The following is a 26,489-nucleotide window of genomic DNA, read 5'->3' on the forward strand; positions in this document are numbered from 1 at the left end:
CCAGCTAAGTTTCTCTCTGTCTTCTCACACTGATACTACAATGAAAATAAAACACAGGTTATCTCTGGTGCCTTTCTTCAAACTCCTTTAGTCAGGTGATACCGTTATTTTTTATTCTTTATTCTTATTTTTGGATTGTGGTACAAACCCACACAAGTGGAAAGACAAATAAGTATAATTTTTCCTGAGCTTTCTTATCACCCTAAAAGAGGAATAAAGAATTTGCGTCATCTCTAACTGCTACATTCAGTCCAGCAGCGGTGTGGCAGGAAGGCAGCAAGTACATTATTTCGCCATCTATTAAGTTCTATTTCTATATAGTCTTAAACACCTACAGGAATTGGAAACATGGTCGGTAGAGGTGGAGATCTATGGTCCAGATTTCTCTTGTTTTAACTTGGACTCATTGGAGATTTCTATGAGCCCGCCTGGTTCAGTGGGTTAGCAGCACACGGGTTTGGGTATGAGTTATATTACTCACACCACCGCAAGTTTTGAAAGCAATGCGGCACACCTAACAAGATTCGCAGAAGATTTTTAAGTTCCAGCATCACACCCCTCATCGTATTGTGGAGAGGCAATAGTCGATACAACATAGTTTGACCACAGCTATTTTGTTTTACAAAGGTACTGGAGAGAGTCCTGGTTGTCCCCTTACTTGGAACCTGCCCTGACTTCTGCTTTAATAGCTCTGTTAAGCTACTGCCTGACAGCTGGCAAAGATAAAGCTCCCCTCTCCAGGGGTCAATTACACTGAGCATTTCCAGTACATGACCACAATACAGTCGCCTGAGGCATGACTGGGGAGTAATCGGGACAAAGATATGTGATCTCCCCACAAACTAAAATTGCACAGGATGGTAACAGGCACACACCAATATTTAAAACTAGAGATGAAATCCTGCCTGGATGCCCCTGGTGCAGGAGAGAACATATCAGTCGGCAAAGAGATACTGTGTTCCTGGCTGTATGAGTCATAAGGAACTACTTAGAAAACTTAGTATGCTTGCAAGAACTGCAAGAGGACACAAGGGCATCCATGCCTACTTTGTTGAGGGCAAATCCAACCCACTTCTAAGTTAACCCACTTCCAATGTGGTTTGACAACCAGATGACATACAAAGTTTACGGACAGAAGGCATGTTAGTGCAAAACAACTTGAAGTCAAGTCAAACTAATCTGTTGTCCGTGTTGGGCCACTGCAGTTGCAATCAGTTCCAGGGCCTTTCAACAACCTCCCACAGAGGACAATTACATGACTGGTCACTGTGGTTTACATGAAACAAAAAAATTTCAATATTCCACCTATGATTCTCGTCCAAGGTCAAATTTGGCAACTTCACTTTTCTGCATTCAGAGAAAGCCATAAATTATTGAAAAAAAGCAAGATTCATTTCTTTTTAAACTCACGTATCAGTCTAGAATTAGCAAGTCCTCAAATTCTTGGGAAAGCTGTTTCATCATTTTGATACGTTTTTGAGAGATACTATCCAAAGATACTGCTTCCCACAGTCTCTCACTACCCATTATAATTGCAGGTTTGTACAAGTGAGTGTTTCAGACTACGATTGTTTATACTATTCTTTTACTGTGGGTAATTCATCGAGGTACAGAACAGATCCAGCACATCAGAGCTCTTGCCACACAAAAGTGTTAATGGCACTGCAGTTTACAGCATTTTTTTTCTGCCAGATGGATGATCATATTGGTATAACAGTTCCCAGCAATTTTTGCAAGTCAGCAATAGACTGTGCAAGATTTAGTGGATGCTGTTTAGCTAGAGCTTGCTTACATAGAGAGTATGCAAATACTTGCTTACTACTGATGGATTCACTCAGATGGGATATAAAAAATCATATTCTACTTTGCCTTAAATTTTCAAGACTACAACAACCAAGATGAGATGAAGTTTCTATCTTTTCCTGTAAGTTGTATTCTGACATCTGGCATTCCAGAACAAGTAATAAATGCTCAGATACTGTAATTGTTATTTTACTGACAACTAACTAGCTCTCTAATAAAGGGGAAAAACAAACAAACAAAGAGTCAGTCCTGAAGCACACCTGGTGAAAATAAACAGTCTGTCAGGGAAACGAAAGCCAGGCGTCATTCATCAAATGCAACAAAATAAAAAGGCTCTGTGAGTTCTTCAGAAGTGGTGTCTCCGAAGGTCAGAACTGTATTGCAGCACTGGGTATCTGTAAGTAAATACTACAAGTTTTTCAAAGCAGACTTCCATCAATGTTGATAGAAATATCTGAAACTGGGGTTGTTCAACCTGGAGAAGAGAAGGCTCTGGAGAGACCTAATTGCAGCCTTCCGGTACATAAAGGGGATGTACAGGAAAGATGGGGACAACCCTTTTGTCTTGTTGCAATAGGACAAAGTGCAATGGCTTTAAACTAAAAGAGGGTAGATTTAGACTAGATATAACGAAGAAATTTTTTGCGATGAGGGTGGTGAGGCACTGGAACAGGTTGCCCAGAGAGGAGGTAGATACCCCATCCCTGGAAGCGTTCAAGGTCAGGCTGGACGGGGCTCTGAGCAACCTGGTCTAGTGGAAGACGTCCCTGCTCATTGCAGGGGGTGTTGGACTAAACGACCGTGAAAAGTCCCTTCCAACCCAAACTATGCCATGATTCAAACACCACAAGTCTGGATCATGTACGAAAACTAAAACAGACTCCCATGGGCATATATTGTGGTCATTTAGGTTGCATTTTCCTGACGTGAAAGTATTTGTGCCATCAAGTAAGCCAGAGAATTCATTTTTAAACTAAAATATTAAATAAGTACCAGTAAAAACTACAAGCTCAAGAGGCACACAGTTTTCTACTTTATCAACCTGGTGGTTTTTGTGTGTGTTTTGTGGGTTTTTTTAAATACCCTTATTACTCCCTCTCACATCTTAAAATGTTCATCTTTTCTAGTACAAAACCCAACACCATCACAGAGCACACAAAAAGTCAATATTAAAGCTGCACTGCTCAGATCTCTGAAATCTGGAAATGTCAGCTTTCAGGTTGCATGAGCACTCTTATCTCTGTCCTTTACTCATACATATTACCACAGAGACTTCACCTACGTGTTCATATAGTGGCTGCTCAAACACGAGTTATCCTGTCTTGTGGAAGACCACGAACAACAAACTGTTGGTAGGCAGAAGGGTATTAGGAGGAAATATTGCTTGTCCTGTACTCACGCTCCTCCCTAAGCACTACTTTTGGACAAAGGGAGGATTCTAGGCTAGATACATCTTTGGCCTGAACGTAGCTCACTCCTAACCACAGCTACTTCACTGCTTTAAAGATGTATATAGAATATATTTGAAAACCATGTGTACTGTGGTTCCATGAGAAATCTGAGAATCCCTGAAAATTATTACAGCACATTGAAACTGCATAGACAACATATTATTTGTAAGAAATGAAACTTACTGATAATTATTTTCTATATAAGGAATTACAGTGTATTCTTCTAGTTCAACAAATTCATTTTTAAACAAAGCAGTAAGAGAAGAAAATGAAAGCTTCCATAAAGGTACACTCTTGATTCACAGAATAGCAGCAGCCCCTCTAAACAGACATCCCCTTTACACAGAGAAATGTGCAATGCAGCCAATAGAGAGACTCACAACAATTAGGCACTGCACATATTCCTAACAAAGGAGAACAAATACATGTTTCGGTACACACATACAGCACAGGTGTTGATAACTATGATTATAGCCACTTGACACCTTTCATAACCATCAAGTGTTGCTGAACCACAATCACTGAGGCTGAAAATTTCCATGTCAGTTATTTTTCATCAGACTGATTTTTGGTAGGCTAATTGTTGTTGCCAAAATTTCAATGGTTTTCAATACGAGGTCAAGGAAAATACTTGCAGTTCAGTTAAAAGAATTAAATAACTATTGGGAGGAAGAAAAAAACCCCACAGTTTCTAGTTGGAAAGTACAACTTAAGTTTAAGCCTTTGTGCCAACAGCTGTCTTCATGAAGATCAACCTAAATTTGTTAATGTTAGAACCTTTAAAGCATTTCAGTCTGCAACCACTTAACAGACCCACTCGAAAAGTCATTTCAAGAGACTGTGCATGCTCCAACCCCAGGCTAAGGGACAGAGTCATCCAAGCCAGGTAGTGCCTTTGTGGAGCCAGATACAAGAAGAGAAGAAAACTGTTCCTCCTGTACTTCTAAAGGTTTCCACTACTGGAAAAGAAGACTGTTCAAATGGAGGACCAAAAATCTGAAAAGAGAAGAAACAAAAATTTTGAAAAGACTAAGACGAAGGCAAGAAAATGATGGTCCCAGTTACATGTGACCAAAACAGAGCCTGAATTTGCAGTCTTTCGAATGGACATTCACCAGTACCTGAAAAAGAAGACTCTGAAGACTTCCTCTGCTGTCAGCCAGTTGCTGGCAAAATGAAGCCCTCATTGTCGTCCAGTGACTGGTCCCTGTAGAAGATTAGAAACTATGGCATACATCTGTGATCGCCATAAGCAGTCAGGGATAGATCCACTGAATTCAGCTTTGGTGACGAGCAATGTGGGAGTCAATGCAGTTCAACACCGTGAGCCAAAGCTGCAGTCTGTGGGTGCATACGCATTGAAATATGCACTCCTCCATTGCAGTATCACAGACCGTTCCCTCATAAGGCTCTACCTCGCTCGTGTCCCAAAGAAAAGACTGCTCATGGATACTCCACGCAATCTTTCATCTAGCCTGAGAGCTGTGCTCAAGCAAAGCTGTGTCTGCCTGCAGCAGTGCAGATCTACAAATTATGAAAGAGATAGATAGTAAAGGTGCAGGAAATTAGACTCAGACGATCCAGTGTCAGTATTTCTCTTTGTACCATTCACACAGTAGTTTAAGATTTAGCCTTGTCAAAAAAAAGTCTTGTACAGTTCTACAGCCAGTGTATTCTTTCCACCTGAGTAGGTAGCTGTTTCTGCGTTTGTTAAAGAAAATTCATGCACCAAGATAAAAATCTCCTGGAAGCATACAGTCCTTGAATTACTTTTCTGAATGGACACCAGAGAACACCTGAACTTCACAGTCTGAATCCTTCAAGAGCTTTCGCAAAATCTCAGACCCTGAGATTAGGTAGTCTGTTTAAACCTAAAGAAGCTGTAAGCACAGAAAAAACAAAACAATGGCATTTGCAGAAGTAGAATATACTCTTGCCTAAAAATGGGACAAGGACAGCCAGCGTGAACCCTCCTTTCCTTTAGATTGATTTGATGTCCACAGCTTTAAGTCCCATCCCAGCAACACAGCATTGGATCAGGAAACCTTATGGCACTACTTTATGCAGCATATGGAGGTCACAGATAGCTCCACAGTTAAAATCCTTCAATTGATCTGATCCAGGCTACATCAACTGATGGCCACACATTTCTGGATCAGAAATGTTACTTGAGGTGTTATGCCTTTGGAGTAAATGGTCTTCAAATAGTTATTTTCATTACCATTTTTGTGACAGTGCAAGAGCCACTTCTGATGTTGCAAATGTAAGGAAATGCACAGTATGACATAAGAATTAGATACCCACCCTATAGTGCTTTTTACAGCAATTCCCAGGCAACAGCTCTAGAAATCAGAGTCTCCTACCAGGCTGTAGGTTTTGGTACCTGTCCAGCAAGAGAGCATCATATGCAGCTTCACCAAGAAAAGTTTATCTGATCTAGAAAGAATGTGTAAATAGACGTGGAAACCAGATGGTATTAATAGGCTATGTGGGGAATCTTGTAGAGGAATTATACCTAAGAAGAGAATTAAAGGAATGGCGGGTATGTAAGCACGCATCAGCATCCCACTGGACTCATGAGAAATGTGTAATAGATTGTTTACAGACGTCATCTTTGCATATGTCACATTTGGTACATTTGTAAAATTCAAGTCACGGGGGAATTCTAAAAGAAGACAGAGGAGGACTTTAAATCTCAGAGTTCGCCTTTCTGTATTACGCGAATCTAGCCTAACATGCTGCCTGCTCAAACACGGGAAAATATAATAGATTCGAACCCTAGGAGAGCTGTCAGAAAAATACACATTACACACATAAATTACTAAGTGGTTTTACCACGTAGTTTCCTAAGTACAAGTATCTACCCAAATGTGATGTTTACAACAGGGGTACCTGTTGTAAACTCATTCGAGCTCACATCCAGCTCGAAGTGGGAATACAAAGGTAAGTTACCCTTATATGAAATGTTTTACCCCAGACCTAGTCAGACACACTGATTGAGCAAGTAGGAAAAGCCACTTGTAGAGCACAAGAACAGCTGGGTAACTGGCAGATTATTTTCTCTGTAGTTTTGCTAATTAGTTTCTCCTGCTATGTGGGGTGCCTAGTTCAAGGCTCATTTGAGCCTCCCAGGCGCCTTGGCTTCTGAAGGCCTACGTTACAAGAAGTAGAAAAAGAAAAATGCAGATACAAGTCACCCCCTACCCAAATTCACACAAGGAGGTTGTAGAGTATAGCAGCACCTAGAGATTGCAGATGTTTCTGCTAAAGGACCACTGTGACCAGGCAGCCTGAGTGCTGCATGTACCACATATTTTTCCACCCACCTTTCTCACCTTTTAAAAACTCAACTCCGTCAGCGTCTACCCTTTTCCTAGTAAGCGCTTGCACTGCTGAATGACCTGCAAAGCCAGGATTCATTTTCCGATTACTGAATCACTCAAGTTTCCAATTTCAGCTTTTGAACACAAGCTGTTGTCCTGCTAAATCCCCATACCCAGTTATCAAGTCACCTATCAACCTTCCTTTCAGCAGCTTCATCTCCTGTAACATGACAACACAAGGCTCATCTTCCAGGCTTGGGAAAAGGCTGGGCTCCGCCTTTCATCTACTTCTACGCTATTCTTAGAATTAAAACATCACAATTGGACACAGTATCCTAGTAGGAGACTTAAGCGACCTGACCTGTGTATGTTACAACAGTCCCTGCTATTCAATACAACTTTCATAACCAGAGATTACGTTAGTCCCATTAGCTTTGCGTTTAGAGTACACGTAACGTGGCCACCTACAGCAACTCCCAACTCATTCTCTTCTTTGCCAGCCTGCTTTCCAAGGGAGAAGAGGCCATACCTGCGGGATGAAGGGATTTCTCATATATTGCACTACATTTGGCTACAATGAAGCAAATTTCATCAGAACCATTTAACTAGATTATTTATACCACACTTGTACCATTAACCTGTCCTGCTAATTGTTTGCTACCACATCAACCGCAACACGTAGGCAACCAACACAGGACGTCTGAACGATGCTGCACAACCAGCTGAACCAGGGGACACCACTAAAGGCCCCTTTCATTAATGTCTCCCTACTGCGTACGGGCATCTGTCAATGAACCAACCTGACTCCAGCATGCAGCATACGGAATTAAAAGGCACATCTTTAATTAAGATGTCATGTGATCCTAAGCTGTATACTTTGGGGGCAAAAAATGATACTGTATTCCACATGGTAGCTATTAACCACTAAACTTGTACCCTTGCCAATGGAAAAGAAAAAAAAAATACAGAAAGAAAAAAAGTACCAGGTTAGTTTGACAGGCTGGGCATCAAGATGACTGGTATTAACTATACAATGCAGTTCTTTGTCAACAGAAACACAAATTAACCGTTCCATTATTTTGGCAGAATTGGCAAGAGGCTAACAGGTCTGTAGCTCCTTGTATTGAGTGTAACGAAAAGAAAAAAAACCTCAGAACATCATTTTTTAACAGAAAGAAGCTTTCTCCAGGAGACTGACTTGGAATGAGTCAGACTGATACGGGTCTGAATATGGCTAAACGTGACATAAAAAAGGACTGTACACATCTGTGAACGGCAAATTCAGAAGTAGATTAGTTTAGGATAAAGGTTACAGGTGACATCCATCACAATCAAGCTGTCTTTTTTTTGTTTTTGATAAGCCAATATATGACAAGCTTTATCTACATGTGTATAATATCCATAAACCAATGGACACAAGCATTTTAGCACTGCAATTTAACTAGCACTTGACAGCGGATTGGATTGCAGTACTTCATAGATTTGATATGCTCATAAGAGATTGTCACATTCCTGGCATTTCTCCAGACAGTGTTTATACCTAACAACAGCAACAAAAAATTAGAACACGTAACAAACATTTCCTTATAGGCCATTTGGGATTATTCCACATTTGGCACTGTTTTTTGAATAACATTATTAATCCATCTTCAGGTTTTGAAGATGGATTGTTAGATTTGTTATATTTAGATCAAGAACATGTACTGCACGATAAAATCTACACAACCTATACATAACAAACATTAAAAAGTGTACATTCAAAATGCTAGTCAAGAAAACCTTGACTAAAGAGAACATCTGCGCCAATATTCAAAACCCAACTGGACACGGTCCTGGACAATCTGTTCTAGCCGACCCTGCCTGAGCAGGGGGGTTGGACTAGATGATCTCAAAAGGGCCCTTCCAACCTAAATAACTCCAGGATTTGGTGATTTTGATATGCGAACAGGTAAGTAATTTCAATTCTGCAATTCACTGCACCTAACAGAACCTGCAGAGAAAGTGACTGGGGTGTATACACATAAACTCGTTTGGGGGATCAAATGGTTGTGTAAAAGACCTCCCTCTAATCGCAGCACAATGTCACCAGGCCCTGTGCAACGCAGGTGCCCTGTCAGTACAGTTGACAGGGCTGGGATTACATTGACGGCTTGTCTCAAATACATGGCACGCTGACAAAAGAGACACATTTCCTCCAGGGTATCATTGTTGGGCATTTCACAAAACAGAACAAAACCTCAAATTCCCCTTGGGGGAGCATTCAGCATTTTTTTAGTCAGTGATTAAGAAGCAACATTTTTGTCTGTGGGACTTGGAGGCTTCTCTTACCAACGTGGTGGGCAGGAATTCCTCTGCGTTCCAAGCAGAGCTACTGGGGAACAGGGTGAGGTCTGCACAGCCTGATGGGTTGCAGGCTCTTGAGGTTCTGAAGACTTCTGTGGGATAGCTCATGTTCTGACATGATTTTGGGGTTTCTTTTGGGGTTTTTTATTTGGGTTTGTGTGGGTTTTTTTAATCCTTCAACCCTGCTTCTGCTGTAAATATGCAGCAATGTAGTACTGAAAGACTAAAATCCACAGCGGACTGTAATAGCAGCCAGTGAAGTTCCGTAAGAGCAGAGCACCTGATTTTCAGCACCAACACAGCTCTCAAATGTATGCATTCACGTACTGGATTATGTTAGATAGTAGCTGTAGTTAATAATAAGCCGTTAGAACAGGAGTCCCCCAAGTTTTATCTGAGGTTAACCACTTAATGCTGATTGCTGTATAACAGAGTTTGCCTCTGATAAGTACTTTGGGGCTCAGAAAGGTTAATGAAACCTCAGGGGATGGAAGACTATTTTGTTGGTTTTTTTTTAAGGAGTCATGCCTTTAGCACACCTTGTTAAGAAGGTTCATGGATTAATCTGCATGTTCACGTTTCAGACCAAAGTGGCTTATTAAGATCCTGCTATTTTTTGTCTCTAGGCTCACATTTGTAAGTATAGAGTTTCTGTTCACAGATAACAAAATCAATTAAAAGATGCAAGTATCTCACAGTGGATTCCTCTTTTTGAGTAGCAAGCAATTCTCTGGCTGCACACAGAAGGACAGAAAGCCTTCTCCTGCATCAATTAAGTGTTGATCACCACCAGGATCTGAGGAATCAGATAAACCCTTCACAGGGCGTGGAGATCCTTGTTGGGTGAAGGGCTGAAAATCAATTCCTGAATGCAGTAAGGGCTTGAACAGAAGCCAGCAGCTTTTTTTTTTTCTTCCTTTTTTTTTTTTTTTTCCCTGTTCCGGGAGCTCCTTCCACTGAATTCAGAAGAAAATGGTGGAGCTAGATCCTTCAATCTCCGCTAAAAGAGCCAGGTATTTGCGACCTCCCTCCACTGCGCATTCTACAATAACAAGGATAAAGCTCAGTGTCAAGTGCACTGTACTGGACCCTGTCAGACTTTCAACCTGTTCAATTAACTATATCAAATCAAATAATAATTTTCACTGGAGCACTGGGGGGCACTTCTTTTTTTACTGAAGGTTATTCCCTTGGCAAATCTTGACTTTCAAAGGCCAGCTGTTTCAGCACTTGAGTAGTTAAAAAAAAAAAAAAGCAGCTTCGGATTTTATTTTTATTATAATACAGGGGAGGTAGGGAAGAGAGGAGGGCTTTCCCCTTCAGTCTTTTTGCTCTCTGTAAAAGGTGGTATTTCCAAAACCGGAATCGTTTTCAGAGAGGGACACGAAAAAATTACGAACTGACAAGGTGATTCGAAGAGACTGAAAGCTAGGGGTAAGGGCTGGCTTGTCCCGCTGAGCGACTGAGCGCAGCGGTCCCTGATTACCCAGGCGCCGGTGCCGTGCCGGGATGAAGCCTCCCGCAGCACGGCGGAGGGGCTGCCGCCGTCACCGCCGGGCTGGCGAGCGGGCTGCCGGCCGCGTTAGCCTGTGTGCCGGCTCCCCCCCGAGGGGACGCGCGGTACTGCACCCCCAAAACGCGCCTCGGCCGCCGCACACGGGTAAAAAAACCCCACGCTTTTCCCAAGTGCGTTCCCAATTTTTTCTAAGCACCGACCCGGCGACACCCTGGAAGTGGTGGTGAGCGCAGGCGGCTGTTGGCCTTGGCTGAGCAGCAGCGGGGAGCTGGGGGTGCGGGCACCGGCACAGGGAGAACCCGGCTCCGGCTGGCAACGCCGTGGGGCCGGCCACGGGGTCCCGGGTCTCAGCAGAAAGCAGCGGAGAACACGGGGCCGCCGCAGAGGGCAACATTTAGGATATGAGTTAACCCATTCGTCAGAGGGGTGCAAGAGTGGATTTGCTGTCTACATATATCCTAAAAAATGGGAGGCTGTGAAGAAGCTGGAATCACAGCAAAATCGACAGAGGGTGTCTGGCTTGGGAAGAATCGCAGGGGATTAGACAATGGCGAGAGTCGGAGGTGAGAGAAGGAGCACAAGGAATTGCAGACCGATCAGATGAGAGGTATTAAATATGCTCTCGCTTGTTCGTGTCACTAAACAGAAGTCAAACTCTTGGCTGTGGCTTCCTCCAGGTTCAGATTTCAGGCGAGCTTCCTTCTGCATTTCATCATTAGGTTAGTTGTGTTATTAGACCGGGGAAAACTGCCAAATAATTATAAGATTACACTAAGACTAAATCCCCATATCATGAATAGCACACGCTGGCAAGCAACAAGCTGAAATAAAAAGAATCAGCTCTAGCTCCTCACTGATATCACAAACACACACCCACTAAGCAGCAAATTAATTCACTTCTTCAAAGTGAAGAACTGTAAGGTCCTCTAACAACTCCTCCGCTTAATCACTGAAGTTTTCCCCTTCTCAGTTTTCCTTACCTACAACTAAGCCATAAAATTGACTTCGTGTCCGCACAGCAAAGACGACAAGTACTCCTTCCCAGACAGACAGTAATCTGCACAAGTAATCTGAAAGGAGACCCTCCAATACCTCCCATTTTTGTCCCGGTTCCCACCAGAATGGGAACCAGAACTTCTGAAGTGCTGCAGTGAAGCCTGACTTGGTGGGAAATGAGAAGCCAGCAGTTTAACCTGCTTTAAACTGCTAACCAGCAGTTTAACCGAGCTGAAAAAATAAGTTCCAGACTCAACAGACACAGCAGAAGTTTTAAAAAAGCAACACAGAATTACAGCTTAATGAGACTTTGGTCAGGGCATACTACTTGGAATCAGCACAATTCATAGAAGGCCTAAATATTCAATGGCCAGTTCTAAACTAAGGACCTCGTCCTTTGAACAGGAAGACTCCAGACTCTTATGCACCATACTGAAGTAGTTTATCAGTATTAATCAAGTGGGGGGGGGAAAAAAGGAAACAAAGAAGTGCCATCAGGGTTAACAATGCAACATCCTATGGCTTCAAGCTATTCCTTGGAGGTCTCCAAGTAAAAGCAGTGCTTCACCCTGCCTCGCTTTTATAAATACATCAACAAAAAGAAAGCCAGGGAGAATCTCCATCCCTTACTGGATGTCGGGGGGAAAGTTGCAGCCAATGATGAGGAGAAGGCTGAGATACCTAATGCCTTCTTTGCCTCCGTCTTCAATCGTCAGACCAGCTATCCCCAGGGTGCTCAGCCTCCTGACCTGGAAGATAAGGATGGAGAGCAGAACAACCCACCCATAATCCAGGAGGAAGTAGTCAATGATCTGCTTCTGCACCTAGATGCACATAAGTCTATGGGGCCGGATGGGATTCACCCAAGAGTACTCAGGGAGCTGGCGGGAGAGCTCACCAAGACTCTCCCCATCATTTATCAACAATCCTGGTCAACAGGGCAGGTGCCAATTGACTGGAGGGTGGCTAATGTGATGCCCACCTCCAAGAAGGGTCAGAAGGAGGATCCGGGGAACTACAGGCCTGTCAGCCTGACCTCGGTACCAGGAAAGATCATGGAGAGGATCATCTTGAGTGAGCTCTATTGCAAGTGCAGGGCAGCCAAGGGATCAGGGCCAGCCAGCATGGGTTTAGGCAAGGGAGGTCCTGCTTAACCAACCTGATCTCTTGCTATGACCATGTGACCCGCCTTCTGGATGCAGGGAAGGCTGTGGACGTTGTCTGTCTGGACTTTGGTAAGGCCTTTGACACCGTCCCCCACAGCATTCTCCTGGAGAAGCTGGCGAATCATGGCATAGACAAGTGTACTCTTCGCTGGGTTAAAAACTGGCTGGATGGCCGTGCCCAGAGAGTTGTGATTAATGGGGTGAAATCCTCTTGGCGGCCGGTCACCAGTGGTGTCCCTCAGGGCTCAGTTTTGGGGCCAGTTTTGTTTAAAATCTTTATCAATGATCTGGATGAGGGGATTGAGTGCACCCTCAGTAAGTTTGCAGACGACACCAAACTGGGTGGGAGTGTAGATCTGCTTGAGGGTAGGAAGGCTCTACAGAGGGACCTGGACAGGCTGGATCGATGGGCCAAGGCCAACTGTATGAGGTTTAATAAGGCCAAGTGCTGGGTCCTGCATCTCGGTCACAACAACCCCAAGCAACGCTACAGGCTTGGGGAAGAGTGGCTGGAAAGCTGCCCAGCAGAAAAGGACCTGGGGGTGCTGGTGGACGGCCAGCTTAACATGAGCCAGCAGTGTGCCCAGGTGGCCAAGACGGCCAACAGCATCCTGGTTTGTATCAGGAATAGCGTGGCCAGCAGGAGCAGGGAGGTGATCGTGCCTCTGTACTCGGCACTGGTGAGGCCTCACCTTGAGTACTGTGTTCAGTTCTGGGCCCCTCTGTACAAGAGGGACATGGAAGTGCTGGAGCGTGCCCAGAGGAGAGCCACCAGGCTGGTGAGGGGTCTGGAGACCAGGTCATATGAGGAGAGGATGAGGGAGCTGGGCTTCTCTTAGCTTGGAGAAGAGGAGGCTGAGGGGAGACCTCATTGCCCTCTACAGCTACCTGAAAGGAGGCTGTAGAGAGGTGGGTGTTGGCCTCTTCTCCCAGGTGAATAATGACAGGACCAGAGGAAATGGTCTGAAGCTGCGGCAGGGGAGGTTTAGGTTAGATATTAGGAAGAATGACTTTACTGAAAGAGTGGTCAGGCACTGGGACAGCCTGCCCAGGGAGGAGGTTGAGTCACCATCCCTAGAGGTATTTAAGAAATGTCTATATGTGGCACTTCAGGGCATGCTCTAGTGGCAGAGATTGTAGGGGTTTGGTTGGACTCGATGATCTCAAAGGTCCTTTCCAACCATGAAGATTCTATGATTCTATAATGGGATCACACGGGCCAGTGATCGATCAAGGAACACGGTAAAGCAATAATGTAATCACTAGCAATAGGTGATGGTTCCAAAAACCTGTAGAAAATTCCTGAGAAGTAAAATGAGAGCACAGAGCTTCAATATTTGGCAAAGTGTTAGAACTGTTAATAAAGTAATCAATACCCTTGTAAAGTGGCTGAAGAAAAAATATTTGATAAAAAGCACGCTTTGTCAAGAACATGTGAAGAGTTGCAAAAGAAAAGAAGGTGGACAAAGGCAACAGGGTAAACATAAAAGCAGTATATTCATAACATCTTTTGTTAGCTATATTAAGTCCACTAAATTAATCTGCTTGGAGGCATCCCTCGCCCCTCCCTTGATTACTTCAGCAATTCACTCTCTTACCCTTGGTCTTACAAATCCCACTTAAGCTGGATGCCTGAGTCACCTAAGATAGATAGGGTAAGCACCCAAAGGCTAAATCAGTAGCTCCTAAGCTTTTTGGCTCTGTCAGTGGATCACAATCACTGTTCAGGAGTTCTTGCAGGCACACTACGCAGCCTTATCAGCAAACTAGGAAATATTACAAAGCTTTACAATATGGCTTGAGAATTCCTGAAACAGGCTTTGCTCAGACATTTGATAGTTTTCCATATCTTACCCTAATTCACATTTTTAGCTCCCCTCTGAGTAGAAAACAGAAATTGACTTTGAAACTGGCTGCCAGGGTGAGAGGTTCTGGGGGTGAGTTTTACATGATACTGATGCGAATCAGTGTTTTGTAGAGAATACCGCGGATCAGGTTTACAAAGACTGTACAACAAGGATCTTTTCAAGGAGAAAGGTAAAAGATGAGATGATCTCTAGTTAGTAAAAGTTGACTAAAATAAATAGAACAAGATTAAATTAAAAATGCAAAAACCCCTTGTGTTAGAGGGAAGGAATAATCCAATTATCATTGCATGTAATTATGAAACATTAATTCCCCAACATCTGACAGCACTTGAGGGGTAAGTACTGAGAGCAAGTAAACACTGCTTCAAACGAAGAGCAATATACCTTTTTCTCCTGTCACCGAAATACTCACACAGGACAGAAGAACTTATCTAAGCTGAGCTGACAGGGAATTTCAAATCTGAAGCTGAAGGACAGGAATTACACTTTTCAGTTCAAAGATGATTTGGATTCTGTGTTATACATCAGGTAGGAGTAAAAGCTACAGCAAATCTGGCTACCATGGCTTTTACTGAATTCTTATACAGTAACAGAGTAAAGAAAAAGGCAGCTGGAGTGCAATTCACTTCCGAGTATGCTGTAGAGCAATCGTTTATTGAAACCACGAGAGATCTTCCAGGTAGTTACAAGTGGAGAGAGCACACCAAGGAAAAGCAACAAGACCCACGAAATATCCAATAAGACAGGAAACAGTGTAAAACATTCATCAGCTACTTGCGCAGCAGATCTCACAGCTGATAATGGCGCAGGCGCGTGGAAACTGTTCATTCTGAATTTAGTAGATATAGAAGCAATAACATTAATATGTCATTGGCAAGCAAGGCCAAAAATGCCTCAATCGCCCTTCAGCAAGTTCCCTTTCCTAGTAAACAGAACAGATGATAATATCACTTCCTCCACGCGGGATTTTATGTAACAAATAATGGCATTAGACACTCCCCACAGGTTTGCACACAGAAGAGAAAATAGCACCACTTTAGGACTAATCAACTCGATTTCTTCGTACTCATATAGGGCCCAGTTCTCCTACGGACAAGCAGCAAGTTGGTTCAGCAAGACTTGGTCACGGCAGCTGGTTAGAAAAAGTTCTGCTGTTCCAGATTAAAAAAAGACTCTCATAAAAAAAGATGTCTTTCTGCCATAATGCTCCACAGATTCTTTTTCACAGAAAAGCCAATTTATCCGAAAATAATCAACTTGTTAATACTTAAATTACAACTTCCTTGAATTGTTCAAGTGCCTCATTGTCCCCTTTTCAACTGCAGGTGAGCCTTCCTGGTCACACCAGATTCTTTCCTGAGCTATTACGGTTTGGCCTCCTGTCGTGTGAGTTCACTATATATTGCATGAGCTATAACCTGACTGAAAAGGAAAAAACCCAGGAACCATTGCTGAGATATGAGAGAAGATTACTTTCATGTAAAATTTTCTTTATCGGTAAGAGGTTGAATAATGAAAAAAAGATTTCCATTTTCCAACTCTTTGGCTCATCCAACTTTCAATTCTATGCTGTATAAACACAGGGTTACATTAATATATTCCTGATATTATTTTCCATGCAAAAAGAACAGTTGCCACATATTATGCAAACAGGAGCCTTATCCCAACGCCCATCACTCTTTGATGTGTTCCACATGTTAAAAATTTGAGAGCAGGCAAGTATGAAACAGGGAAAACTCTTTAGTCCCTCACATTTTCCAACACGAGCATCACAGCTCAACAAAGAATGCTGCAAATAAGTCTGACCTTATCCAGGCAGAAGACTAAAAGCTCTCTCCAAAGCGAAGCAGTGATTTTATTTTTTTAAACCGCAGACAGATGTAGTCAGGATTGATCTGACAGCCCATGAACCAATATTGCTGTTAAGACCTCAAAGAAAGAGCAGGGAAAGGTGGCACAAATAAGGACCGTGGGCATGGCTGGCTTAAGCTTTGCAGCACGGAGAAGGGAAGGGCTCCACAGAGATGGCTGGAGATGGAAATTGCTTTTACAACACCACTACCAGATGAACACTGCTTGGGAGGAGAGATCTATTGTGCTCAAGAGCACTGTCACATGCAAAACAAGGAAGATAACTAACGTTTTATCAGAAATACCCTCCATTTGGACACAATGAAGGTTCTTTTTGCCTCTACAAAAAAACTCTTCTGTGAATAAACTAGATGCTTTCTGAGATACACGACAGTGCTGTGGAACGCTCAAAACTTGCTACTGGTTTGGGACCAAAGAGAGAAAAAAGTGGCAAGCAAAACTTTAATAATGCTTTCAAGGAGGCTAAAGTACTTCCTACAACACCTTGCCCTTACCCAGGACCTTCTTCACTTGGTACCAGTCCTACACCTGATCATGAAAATAGTCCTCTACCAATAACAACCTAGAGGGTAGGCTGTGACCAGTTTATAAGGGACAATAAAACAATGGCCAATAAAATAAGCTAAGAAAAGGTGCTGGTTTGTGTGGTCTTCTGCACTGTAATGACAGTAGGATTTGTGAGAAGACTCTGGAGGGACAGGAGTCAGGCAATAGAGCCAGGGAAGCATCGGGGAGAACACCTATTGAGGTCACCGTACAGAACACCTCATTTTACTTCTTGCATCAGGCCTCACATCAGGTGTGCTGTGTCACTGTCATGAGAGATATTTTGGGTCAATGTGATACTCATCCATAATGGAAGGATGAAGGGTAACAAAGTTGGAGGGATCAGGAAGTGAGCAGAAGTTGTTCCAAATGAAACGGACCTGTTAACAGGAAGATTCATCTGGCTCAAACAACGTCTTTTATACACAAAGCACAACACATTTAACAACACTGGTATCTTTGTCTCTGTTGTACAAACACCAAAACATATACAGGGAGGATGAACACAATCAGGACGTCGCAACATGGTGAATAAAGCCACCTGGTTTTTGTCACCCTTCCTGCCCCAGAGGTAGGAATGAAACCCAGGCCTCCTGCACTCCACTGCACAACTTTCATCCCCCTCGTGCTGCTGTGGTTGCAGCACAAAACTCAGCTGAGTTCCGTGAAACAAAGAGCATAATTAAACTATATATGTTCCAGAAATTGGGAAGCTATCTCGAAATGCTTTGGTAAGAAAAAAGAAGCCCAAGCCCTTTCTCCATATGGAGAGAGTAACTTAGACCCTGAGAATTCAGTGTGCTTCCTACAAATATCAGAATAACCTGAAACAGAGCCAAGATTTCTCCAAATTCCAGGGTAGTATCCCAAACCACGAGACCATCCCTTCACCAACATGCTAAATAACTTGAGCATTTCATCTGATATGACAAACTCCTAACATTTGCAAATATATTACTGAAGTGAAAAAAAAAATCAGTTCAGATTTTAGAAGCAAGATTTTATATGAATTTCATACAAATATGTGACAATTTAGCTGATTTAATGCAAGCATCTTTAGAGGTTATAGAATTAGCCAGATTTTAAGGCTATTTGCAGCAGGTTTTCAGTAGCAGTTCATATTTCATTTTCCGAGATCCCATTTGGTATTTAATGAATATTCATAAGTTCTGGGCCCTTCTAAAACTAAAAAGAGGTTTTCTTGAGTCCTGTTCCTTTCCTCCTTAAAAGTTTAATTTAAAAAGGCTTGAGTCCTTTCAAGTACCTCCTATCAGATTCCTTCACTTGGACCAAGGTACCTCTTGGGTATTACTTTGACAGAATGAGGTTTGTTTAATGATCACAGCATTAAAACCTCATGCTCTGAAGACGTGCATTAGCACACTGGGGAACACGGCGTAAAAACAAGAGGTGAAGCAGAGTTTCTTTCCTTCCTTCCTTTCTTTCAACAAATCACACATCAATAAGCAGTTACTTAGACATCTTCTTTATTAGTTTGTCAATGGACCATTTTCCCCCAAATGGTTAATCCTTAGTCATTCTACACGCGGTCTTGCTCCTGTTAACACTGAGACATTGCAAGAATCTTCATTTGTTTAAATGAATGTTTAAATGGTAGAGGATAAGACTGTCAAAGAACAGCTCATCTCTCAAGAACTCCCTAGTCTTTTAGAAGTATTGCTGCCTGGCAAATTCAGAGCTACAAATGCACACTGAAAGCAAGGTCCATTTCTCAGGTTTGCCCACTAGATTATACTGGTAAAAAAGGAGTATAAAAAAAATGGCCAGTCAGAGCAACTTTCTATGTCCCCTCACAATGGTGTAAAAGCCAACACCAGTTGTGGAGCCTCCAGTGACAAGGCTCTACCATTACATTGCTTTCTTGGTTGTTCAGGCCACTGTCATCTTTGTTCCCCCTTTTTATGGTCTTATTTTTCCTACCACTGCTAAATCCTATCAGTTGCCTTTAGATCTCGCTCAGTATTAGTCCTTCAATTTCTTTTGGTTCTGGCTCTGGGTCCAACACCGTGAAAATGACCTTTGAGCTGTTGCTGAATAACTCAACCAAATACTCCACTCCCTGAAGTTAAGGATTTTGTGTATAAAAAAAGTCTCCCAGTTTCTTACTAGATCTTTCCACATTTAATTCTTGCTAACTGGCTGCAAAATGCATTTCACTGGTTCTGAGGTATTCAGTAAGTACTCAGCAAATCATAGGACCACAGAAGCATTCAGGTTGGAAGGGACCTCAGCAGATTTCTAGCGCAACCACCTGCTCAAAGCAGGGTCAGCTATGAGATCGGATCAGGTTTCTCAAGGTTTTATCTAGCTGGGGCTTGAAACCTTCCCAAGACAGAGGCTGCGCAACCTCTCTAAGCAACCTGTTCCAATGCCCAACTGTCCTCATGGGAAAAAAGTTTCTCCTTATGTTCAGCCTCAGCCTCTTGTTTCAAGTCTGATGCCTCTCATACATGAAGGATCTTGGCTCCATCTTTTTGATACCTTCCCTCTGCACAGTGGGGGCTGCTGCTAGTTCCCCCCATCCCACCCCAGCAAGCTGCCTCTTCCCCAGGCTGAACAACCCCAGCTTCCTCCATCCCCTGCTCACAGGGCAAGTGCTCCAGCCCTGGGAATCTTGGTGGCCCTCACCTGAACTTGCACTGGAGTGCAGGTTCCAGCACTGGATAGCCAAGAACTGGAGTCTAAAAAGTGCAGAGTAAAGGGGAATAATGACCATCCTTGATCAGCTCACTAAGCTTCTGTTAACACTGTCCATGATTCTGTTAGCATTCTTTCCTGCAAAGGCACAATACTGGTTCATTTAATCTTCCTGACTATCAAGACCACAGGTCCTCTTCAGCAAAGGTGCTCCCCAGCCAGCCAGCCCCAGGCTGAATAGGGTACAAGGTGCTCGGCCTCCCCAGATGCAGAACTGCTCATTTGTCCTTGCTGAATTTCATAAGGTTCCTGTTAACGTATTCCTCCAGCCTATGTCTGGTCCCAATGCCCAGGTCCCTACGAATGGCAGCCTTAAGTCTATTGACTGTTACCCCTAAGTTGGTGTCATCTGCAAATGTGCTGAGAGTACACTCTGTCCCATGGCATCCTCAAGATCACTGTTAATATGAAGATCTTTTTTCTTACTAGGCAAATCACCAGATTAAGCATTTTTTTCTTATACATCTGCAGCTGCTTTTTGTCAGGAGTAGTAAAAAGGTATAAAATTCCACAAAGGAATGGACATTTTGGGTTGCCGTTTTCTCCCCAACTCAATAAACTGTAATCAGCAACTAATAGCCCAAAGTAAAATGCCACACTCTTCAACACCTATGGTTAACAACTGCTAGATATGTTTGCCCAAGACTATTTTCCTGGCTTATGACCATGCCTTAGATTTTATCTTCAAATAAAGTTTAAATATCCTTTTCATGTCAGTTTCTTCTTTTCCATCGTATTTTTCCATATCAAAGCAGCCTGTAAAGTCACTTTAATTCCTGAAAAATTTTCAACAATCACATCACTTTTCCATAGCCATATCTGGCTTACGCCACCTTGGCTTAATCGTCACATTAGTTTCCATGGCTCTTTCATGCTCTACTTTTCTCTGAGCCACAAATCCACTGTTCTATCCCCTTATTAGATTTCAAATAATCGGAGTCACAGGGACCAACAGCACTGGAAATATCCTCCTGAGTTATTGATTTCACTCATAATATTATCACAATATACTTTCATAAAATCTGTACAAATATTGATCGTGTTTCTTCTTTTCTTTGGTAGTTACTGAATTGAAGTTATTTTCTTTCCTGCAGACTTACTTTCTAACACTTGCACTAATATTTTCCTTATACCTCTTTTGTGTAAAGTAAGAAAGATTGATCCAGATTCTTCTTTTTCATAGAGGTCTATAAAGTTTGAAGTTTTGCACATCTGCAATGAAACTACAAGGTTTCCATCTATGTTTATGTTGAAATGAATATAACTTTTTCTTCCTTTCATCTTCATCTCACAGTGCCTTAATTCTAAAAAGAGACAATTTGATAGTAAAATGGTACTAGAAAAAATTAAAAAATAGCTTCATTTTTTTCCGGTAGCGCTCTGGATACAGTCAGCTCTGTACACATGGGTGGAGACACAGACTGCATTCCTACGGACTGCATTCAACAGATGATGACTTAGAGGAAATGGGCACAATGGTCATGTACTAACACTCAACACTTACCAAACCCATACAAACCACCTGTAAGTGTGTATGCGTATTCATGGCTACACAGTAAACAAATATCTGTATTTTAGCTTGCCGTGTTTGCAATCATTCGTACATTATCAGAAAGGAAAGAACGGCAACAGGAATCAATGGAAAATCTGAAACACCACAAGTACCCATATACAAACAGATACTGATTGAAACATGCATTAGTTATTGTTAAGACTGAGATTTGTATGTGAAACTCAAATCTTTGCTTGATACTGAATGGCTGAATGCCAATTCCTAGTTTTGTATACCACCACTTCAGAGAACAAATTAGTGTTCCACATTAAACTTTTTACAGATTAATTACTGTCTGGCATATGAGTAAAAATGCTATTTAACTCCAAAGTCACATCTGTCTTTATATTGATCCAGTTACTCTACCAAACTGATGTCCCTTCAAAGTGTCCAGCTAAAATAGAATGAATCATAGAATCATTGGGAGTCGGAAGGGACCTTAAAGATCACCTAGTTCCAATCCCCCTGCCATGGGCAGGGACACCTCCCACTAGACCAGGCTGCTCAAAGCCCCATCCAGCCTGGCCTTGAACACTTCCACGGATGGGGCATCCACAGCTTCTCTGGGCAACCTGTTCCAGTGTCTCACCACCCCCACAGGAAAGAATTTCTTCCTAATATCTAATCTAAATCTCCCCTCTTTCAGTTTAAAACCGTTACCCCTCGTCCCATCGCTACACTCATTGATAAAGAGTCCCTCCCCAGCTTTCCTGTAGGCCCCCTTTAGGTACTGGAAGGCCTCCCCAGACCCTTCACTTCTCCAGGCTGAACCGCCCCAGCTCTCTCAGCCTGTCTTACCACTACAGCAAACTGAATAGGAGTTAACAGGTCAAGCAGATCAACGAAACAACTTCTAAAATAAAATACTTCTACAATGATGTGTTTTAATATATTCTTCTTCTAAGACAAGACAGCGCGTGTTGAAGGTCTGGAGGTTCTGCGGCTATTTTGGGGGACAAACCATGATAGAACTAATAAATATTTTTCAGACTAGACAAGGAAGTATGTGCAAGTGGGAAGCCCCCTATCCAACAGAGAAAAGACTGCAAGAAAGAACGACTGTACTTGAGCTACACTTGGGGCAGAAGTCAGTTTCATTGGCTGAAATAATAGTTTAGATTGATACTAGGAAATTACCAACTTTAAGGATCATAAAATACTGGAATGGAGAGATGTAAAAATCTCCTCCATTGCAAGTTTTCCAGAACAAAGTTAGACAAACATCTGTCAGAAATGAACTTCCTGTATTGATGCTGCTTCAGCCCTAGGGAAGGGCTCAATTGGGTTTGCTTCCCATCCTACATGTTAAGGACTCTAAGTTCAATTAAAAAAAAAAGGCAAAAAAGAATATGAACACAAGGTGAAACATCTCAATGAAACAAACTCATTTACACTTTTCCTCACAGGACATTTCTTTAAGTTTGGGGTATTTTTTTTATTTATTTGGAACGAACAAGATGCGGCCCTTACCCACATGCAGACTGGCTTCTTTCCTCATTGTATTAACGATGAATAATCTGAAATTTAGCTTTTAGACAGATGGGGAAATCACTTACCACATCCTATGAAAGCTGGTGTATTTCCCCGGCTGTAAACCTTGCAACTCTCTAGTCATACAATCAACAAAAAGCCCTCAGTGCACAGACACAACAAAGTAAAACCATTTGCCACATTTTAAGTAAGTAAAATATTTCTGATAGTGCATACTTTACCAGTTATGTCATGCTGTTTGAATGACTCACTGTAGATTTGATACTGATTAGGGCAATGTTTCTTCAGCCATTTGCAGACATCCTGCTGGGTCCATAACGCCACAGGCTTGGTCAGCTTCACAGTCCCGGACTAGAAATACAGAATGAAGAACAGAAATGATGTTAAGTCAGCACACAAGTTTCAGAAATATTAATCTCTGATATCCATATAGGATATTAAAATAATAAATGCAAGATAAGAGCTGCTCTGACTGGCAGATATCAAATAATCACCAGCAGATTACACAAGACGCAGCTCTTCAAATATATCATGGAGGAATCCCACACAGTGAGAGGTTCTTTAACATTATTTTGCATTACATACATGTTCCTTGCATCACAGAAATATATTGCACCATGGCTTACTTGAATAACAGTTTAAAGAGTGACCAGCTCTGACTGCCCCCCAAGGGCAATAGTTGCAGCCTTTGAAGCCAAATTCACAAGAGGGATGTACGTTTGTGTCCCAGTTTGGATATGACCATGGAAGACCAGGAGTATCCTCAGGACAGGCACGTTCCTCAACTACAATTAGAAAAGATCTTGCAATAAAGCCCTTTAGTGCAAACAAGCTTAAAGACTGGTTCTGCCTGGGAAAAGGAGACTACACACCAATAGACGTGGAGCTGGTGGTATCAGTTCACAGAAAGCATTTCAGCTGACATCATTCCTAGTTTGAGTGATGTTTTTAGTTTTTCTGCTTCCTTTTTACCTTTAACCCTCCTACAATCACCATTATGTGAAATAATTACGACTCCTGCTTACAACAGTCGCTTCTTTATAAATAAATAAAAAATACTTCAATACTGTTCAATACTTTCCTGAAAAATCAGTTTTGTAATAGATTATCTGAACAGATTATTGGTTTATACATAAAACATTCATAAATTAAGTCAACTGCATTATCATATGTATAAAGTCACATTTCATTTCATCAAAAAATTCACCTTTGCATATACACTTTTTTTAACCATATAAAAATGCTGAGTTCTAGATGACCTGAACTGCAGGGATTTAAAGCATCTTGTCAAAGTACACAAAACAACAACAACAAAAAATATATTCAAAGCGATTTTATCTTTATTTTGCAACACAGTCTGCCCAGGAGACTAAGAAAATCTTAAATAGATGGGCAGTTATTACCAACAATAAATGTTAAACATTGGACGTTGCTGATATAAGTGGGTGTGAACACAAAGGCATTGATTTACTTCATGATTTTGTCAAAAAACTGAGTCCATGAAATAAAATCATAGTATCTTTGTTCCCACGCTGTGGATCCAGAATACCTGTCCCCCAGCTCTTTGCCAGTGTAGAAGGTTCAAGAGAAGTTTTTCTGCACAAATTTGAGGTGAAGGAGAATGTCATCTCAACCATTCCTCCCCATTAGGCCTCATGATGGATTCCCTCGACATTGCCAGCCAGGGTTTATCCCAGCATTTGTGCAGATGCGCGTTGTCAGACAGACCTTTTCAAAGTTGCTTTGAAATTTTTCACTACTGGAAGCCCAAAAGACCAAAGCAGTTTTACACTAGGGCTTTGCACGTCCTATTAAGTTCATAAACTACATCATGCAAAGGTATTAAGTTAGGGATAGGGAATACGGCAGAGCTAAAATTCTAACAGGCAAACATGTTTGAATTTCTCATGTCTGATTTCCCCATCTCTTTTTCATTGCATGGGTAGAAGTTAAAGAAACAGCAGGACAGTTATAGTTGAATATATAATACAGTGCGCATCCCTTAGCTCAGCCTTTTTTTTTTGAACAAAAATACACTCACGAGACACATGAATCCTATTTCAAACACATGAATAAGCACCATCCACACTTAGAGGTATCACAATAATGCACAAAACTCCCAAAGAATTGATTCGCATCTTTTGCTGCCACCCACCAACCTGCAGCAGGCAGAAGCCTCACAGACCGACCTGACGTCCACAAAAAAAGAGGGTGGCCACGGTTCCCTATAACCAGGACAGCGCTTGCTCTACCACTGTCCTTTCCGAGCAGCTGGTCAGTCTTCTGCAGATACAGAGACCTGCTCTGGACAGTGCATAGGTCTGGAGAAAGGACAACCTCTGCAGGGACAGCAAGCGCCCTGTAACTGTTCCTCATGCAACCAGGAAGATCAAAGGCCCCTCTTTGAACTTCTCTAGCCTACTTGTTACTGCAATTTGAGTCAAAGAAGAAACTGAATTTCAATGAAGAGCCCAATACCATGGTATCAGTTAGCTGATTTTTATTACACGCCTATATAAATGCGTGTCCTTCACAAACACATCAAAGAAAAAAAAAAACAAGTAAAAATAGCCATATAACACAAGCAGTCTCTCTGATTCCACAGAAATCCCTGAACAACAGGGTCAAGACTTCAATGCGTATCTTTAAATTTAAGCAACAACTCATATAAAGATATTTCTTAGGCAATGTAATTTTTGAAGAATAGAAGAAAGTCTGTCAGCCCTTGAAACATAAATTGTTAATGGTTTTTCATGTACATCATAAAAATACTTTAAAATATTTGTATACAGATATATAGAGAGATAGCTATAGATTTACAAACTATTTATTCCTAGCTGAAAGCACACATGTAGTGCCAATGTTTGTTATAACTAAACGGTTACTCTTTTCAGTTCAGCAACTATTCTCCTTATAAAAGCTTTAAGCACCATCATGCTAAATATCTGAAGAACAAGTTTATCAGCACATACAGTACAAATATAACATTTCCCTCTGTGCCTGTCGAACGGAAAGACAGTTTCAAATGTAGCTATTATGCTGGGCAACATACAGATCGCTGCGCACCAAACATACGAGCTGATTTTTTACTGTCCAATGTTCAGAATTATGATTGAAACATGTTTGACTTAAACGTATAACTGCAGTCCAAAGGGGACATTTTTATATTGACACCATCAAGCATTGTGTTTAATTTTCCAATTCATAAGGACTCGATGAGTTACAGGAATACAGGGTTTTTAAAGCAATGGCTATAAACAGTATAATGTTGTCACTCTCACTTTTGGAACATCATACCCAAAATATTTTCCAACCAGATGCTCTAAACGAAAGGCTATTAGAAAAATATGCTTCCCTCCCACAAAATTCATTTGTTAGTTTCTTCCCTGCTCAAAAGCTAGATCTTAGACTAAAAAAATTCCCAGTAAACCAAGGAAAATTACCCTTACCATAAACAAACCTACCAAATGAGTCCCCTGCCACTAACTATATATAAACTACCTAGACAAGTGGAAAATATATTATGTTTTACTTTCTTTCTGTCAATCAGCTCAGTCAAACTATAGGCCTAAACCAATTAAAATAAAATAATATATACATAAAAGTCCAGCCTTCCCTTTCATTTCCCTGACATAAACTCATCCTAAGATCACCCTTTGCTGGCAACACTTTGATAGGTTTAATCCTGCCAAAGTCTACGCCAACTCATGTGCCAGCTATAGATCTAAGGAGAATAAAAGTCTTCAGTATTCTGATCTTTTCTTGTATATTTGAAGGAATACCTGTTTCTTCAGTATTTTGTTTCAAACACTTTCTTCTAAATTGCCTAACACCACTCTTTGGT

The 26,489-nt window shown here is 41.8% G+C and overlaps 1 protein-coding gene across 4 annotated transcripts in view; it reads right to left on the reverse strand.

Moving 5' to 3' along the window:
* Positions 1 to 26,489, reverse strand: part of SAMD12 (sterile alpha motif domain containing 12) — a 190,613-nt gene that overhangs the window by 112,517 nt on the left and 51,607 nt on the right. For 3 of the 4 annotated variants that reach the window (XM_074577741.1, XM_074577740.1, XM_074577738.1), the window contains exon 3: positions 22,867 to 22,996. In XM_074577741.1, the coding sequence (XP_074433842.1) occupies positions 22,867 to 22,996 (130 nt within the window). The remainder of the gene's footprint in view (positions 1 to 22,866; positions 22,997 to 26,489) is intronic. The other variant, XM_074577739.1, reaches the window with a different exon arrangement.

This window comes from Larus michahellis, chromosome 2 (genome assembly GCF_964199755.1).
Source record: "Larus michahellis chromosome 2, bLarMic1.1, whole genome shotgun sequence".
Classification (NCBI taxonomy): domain Eukaryota; kingdom Metazoa; phylum Chordata; class Aves; order Charadriiformes; family Laridae; genus Larus; species Larus michahellis.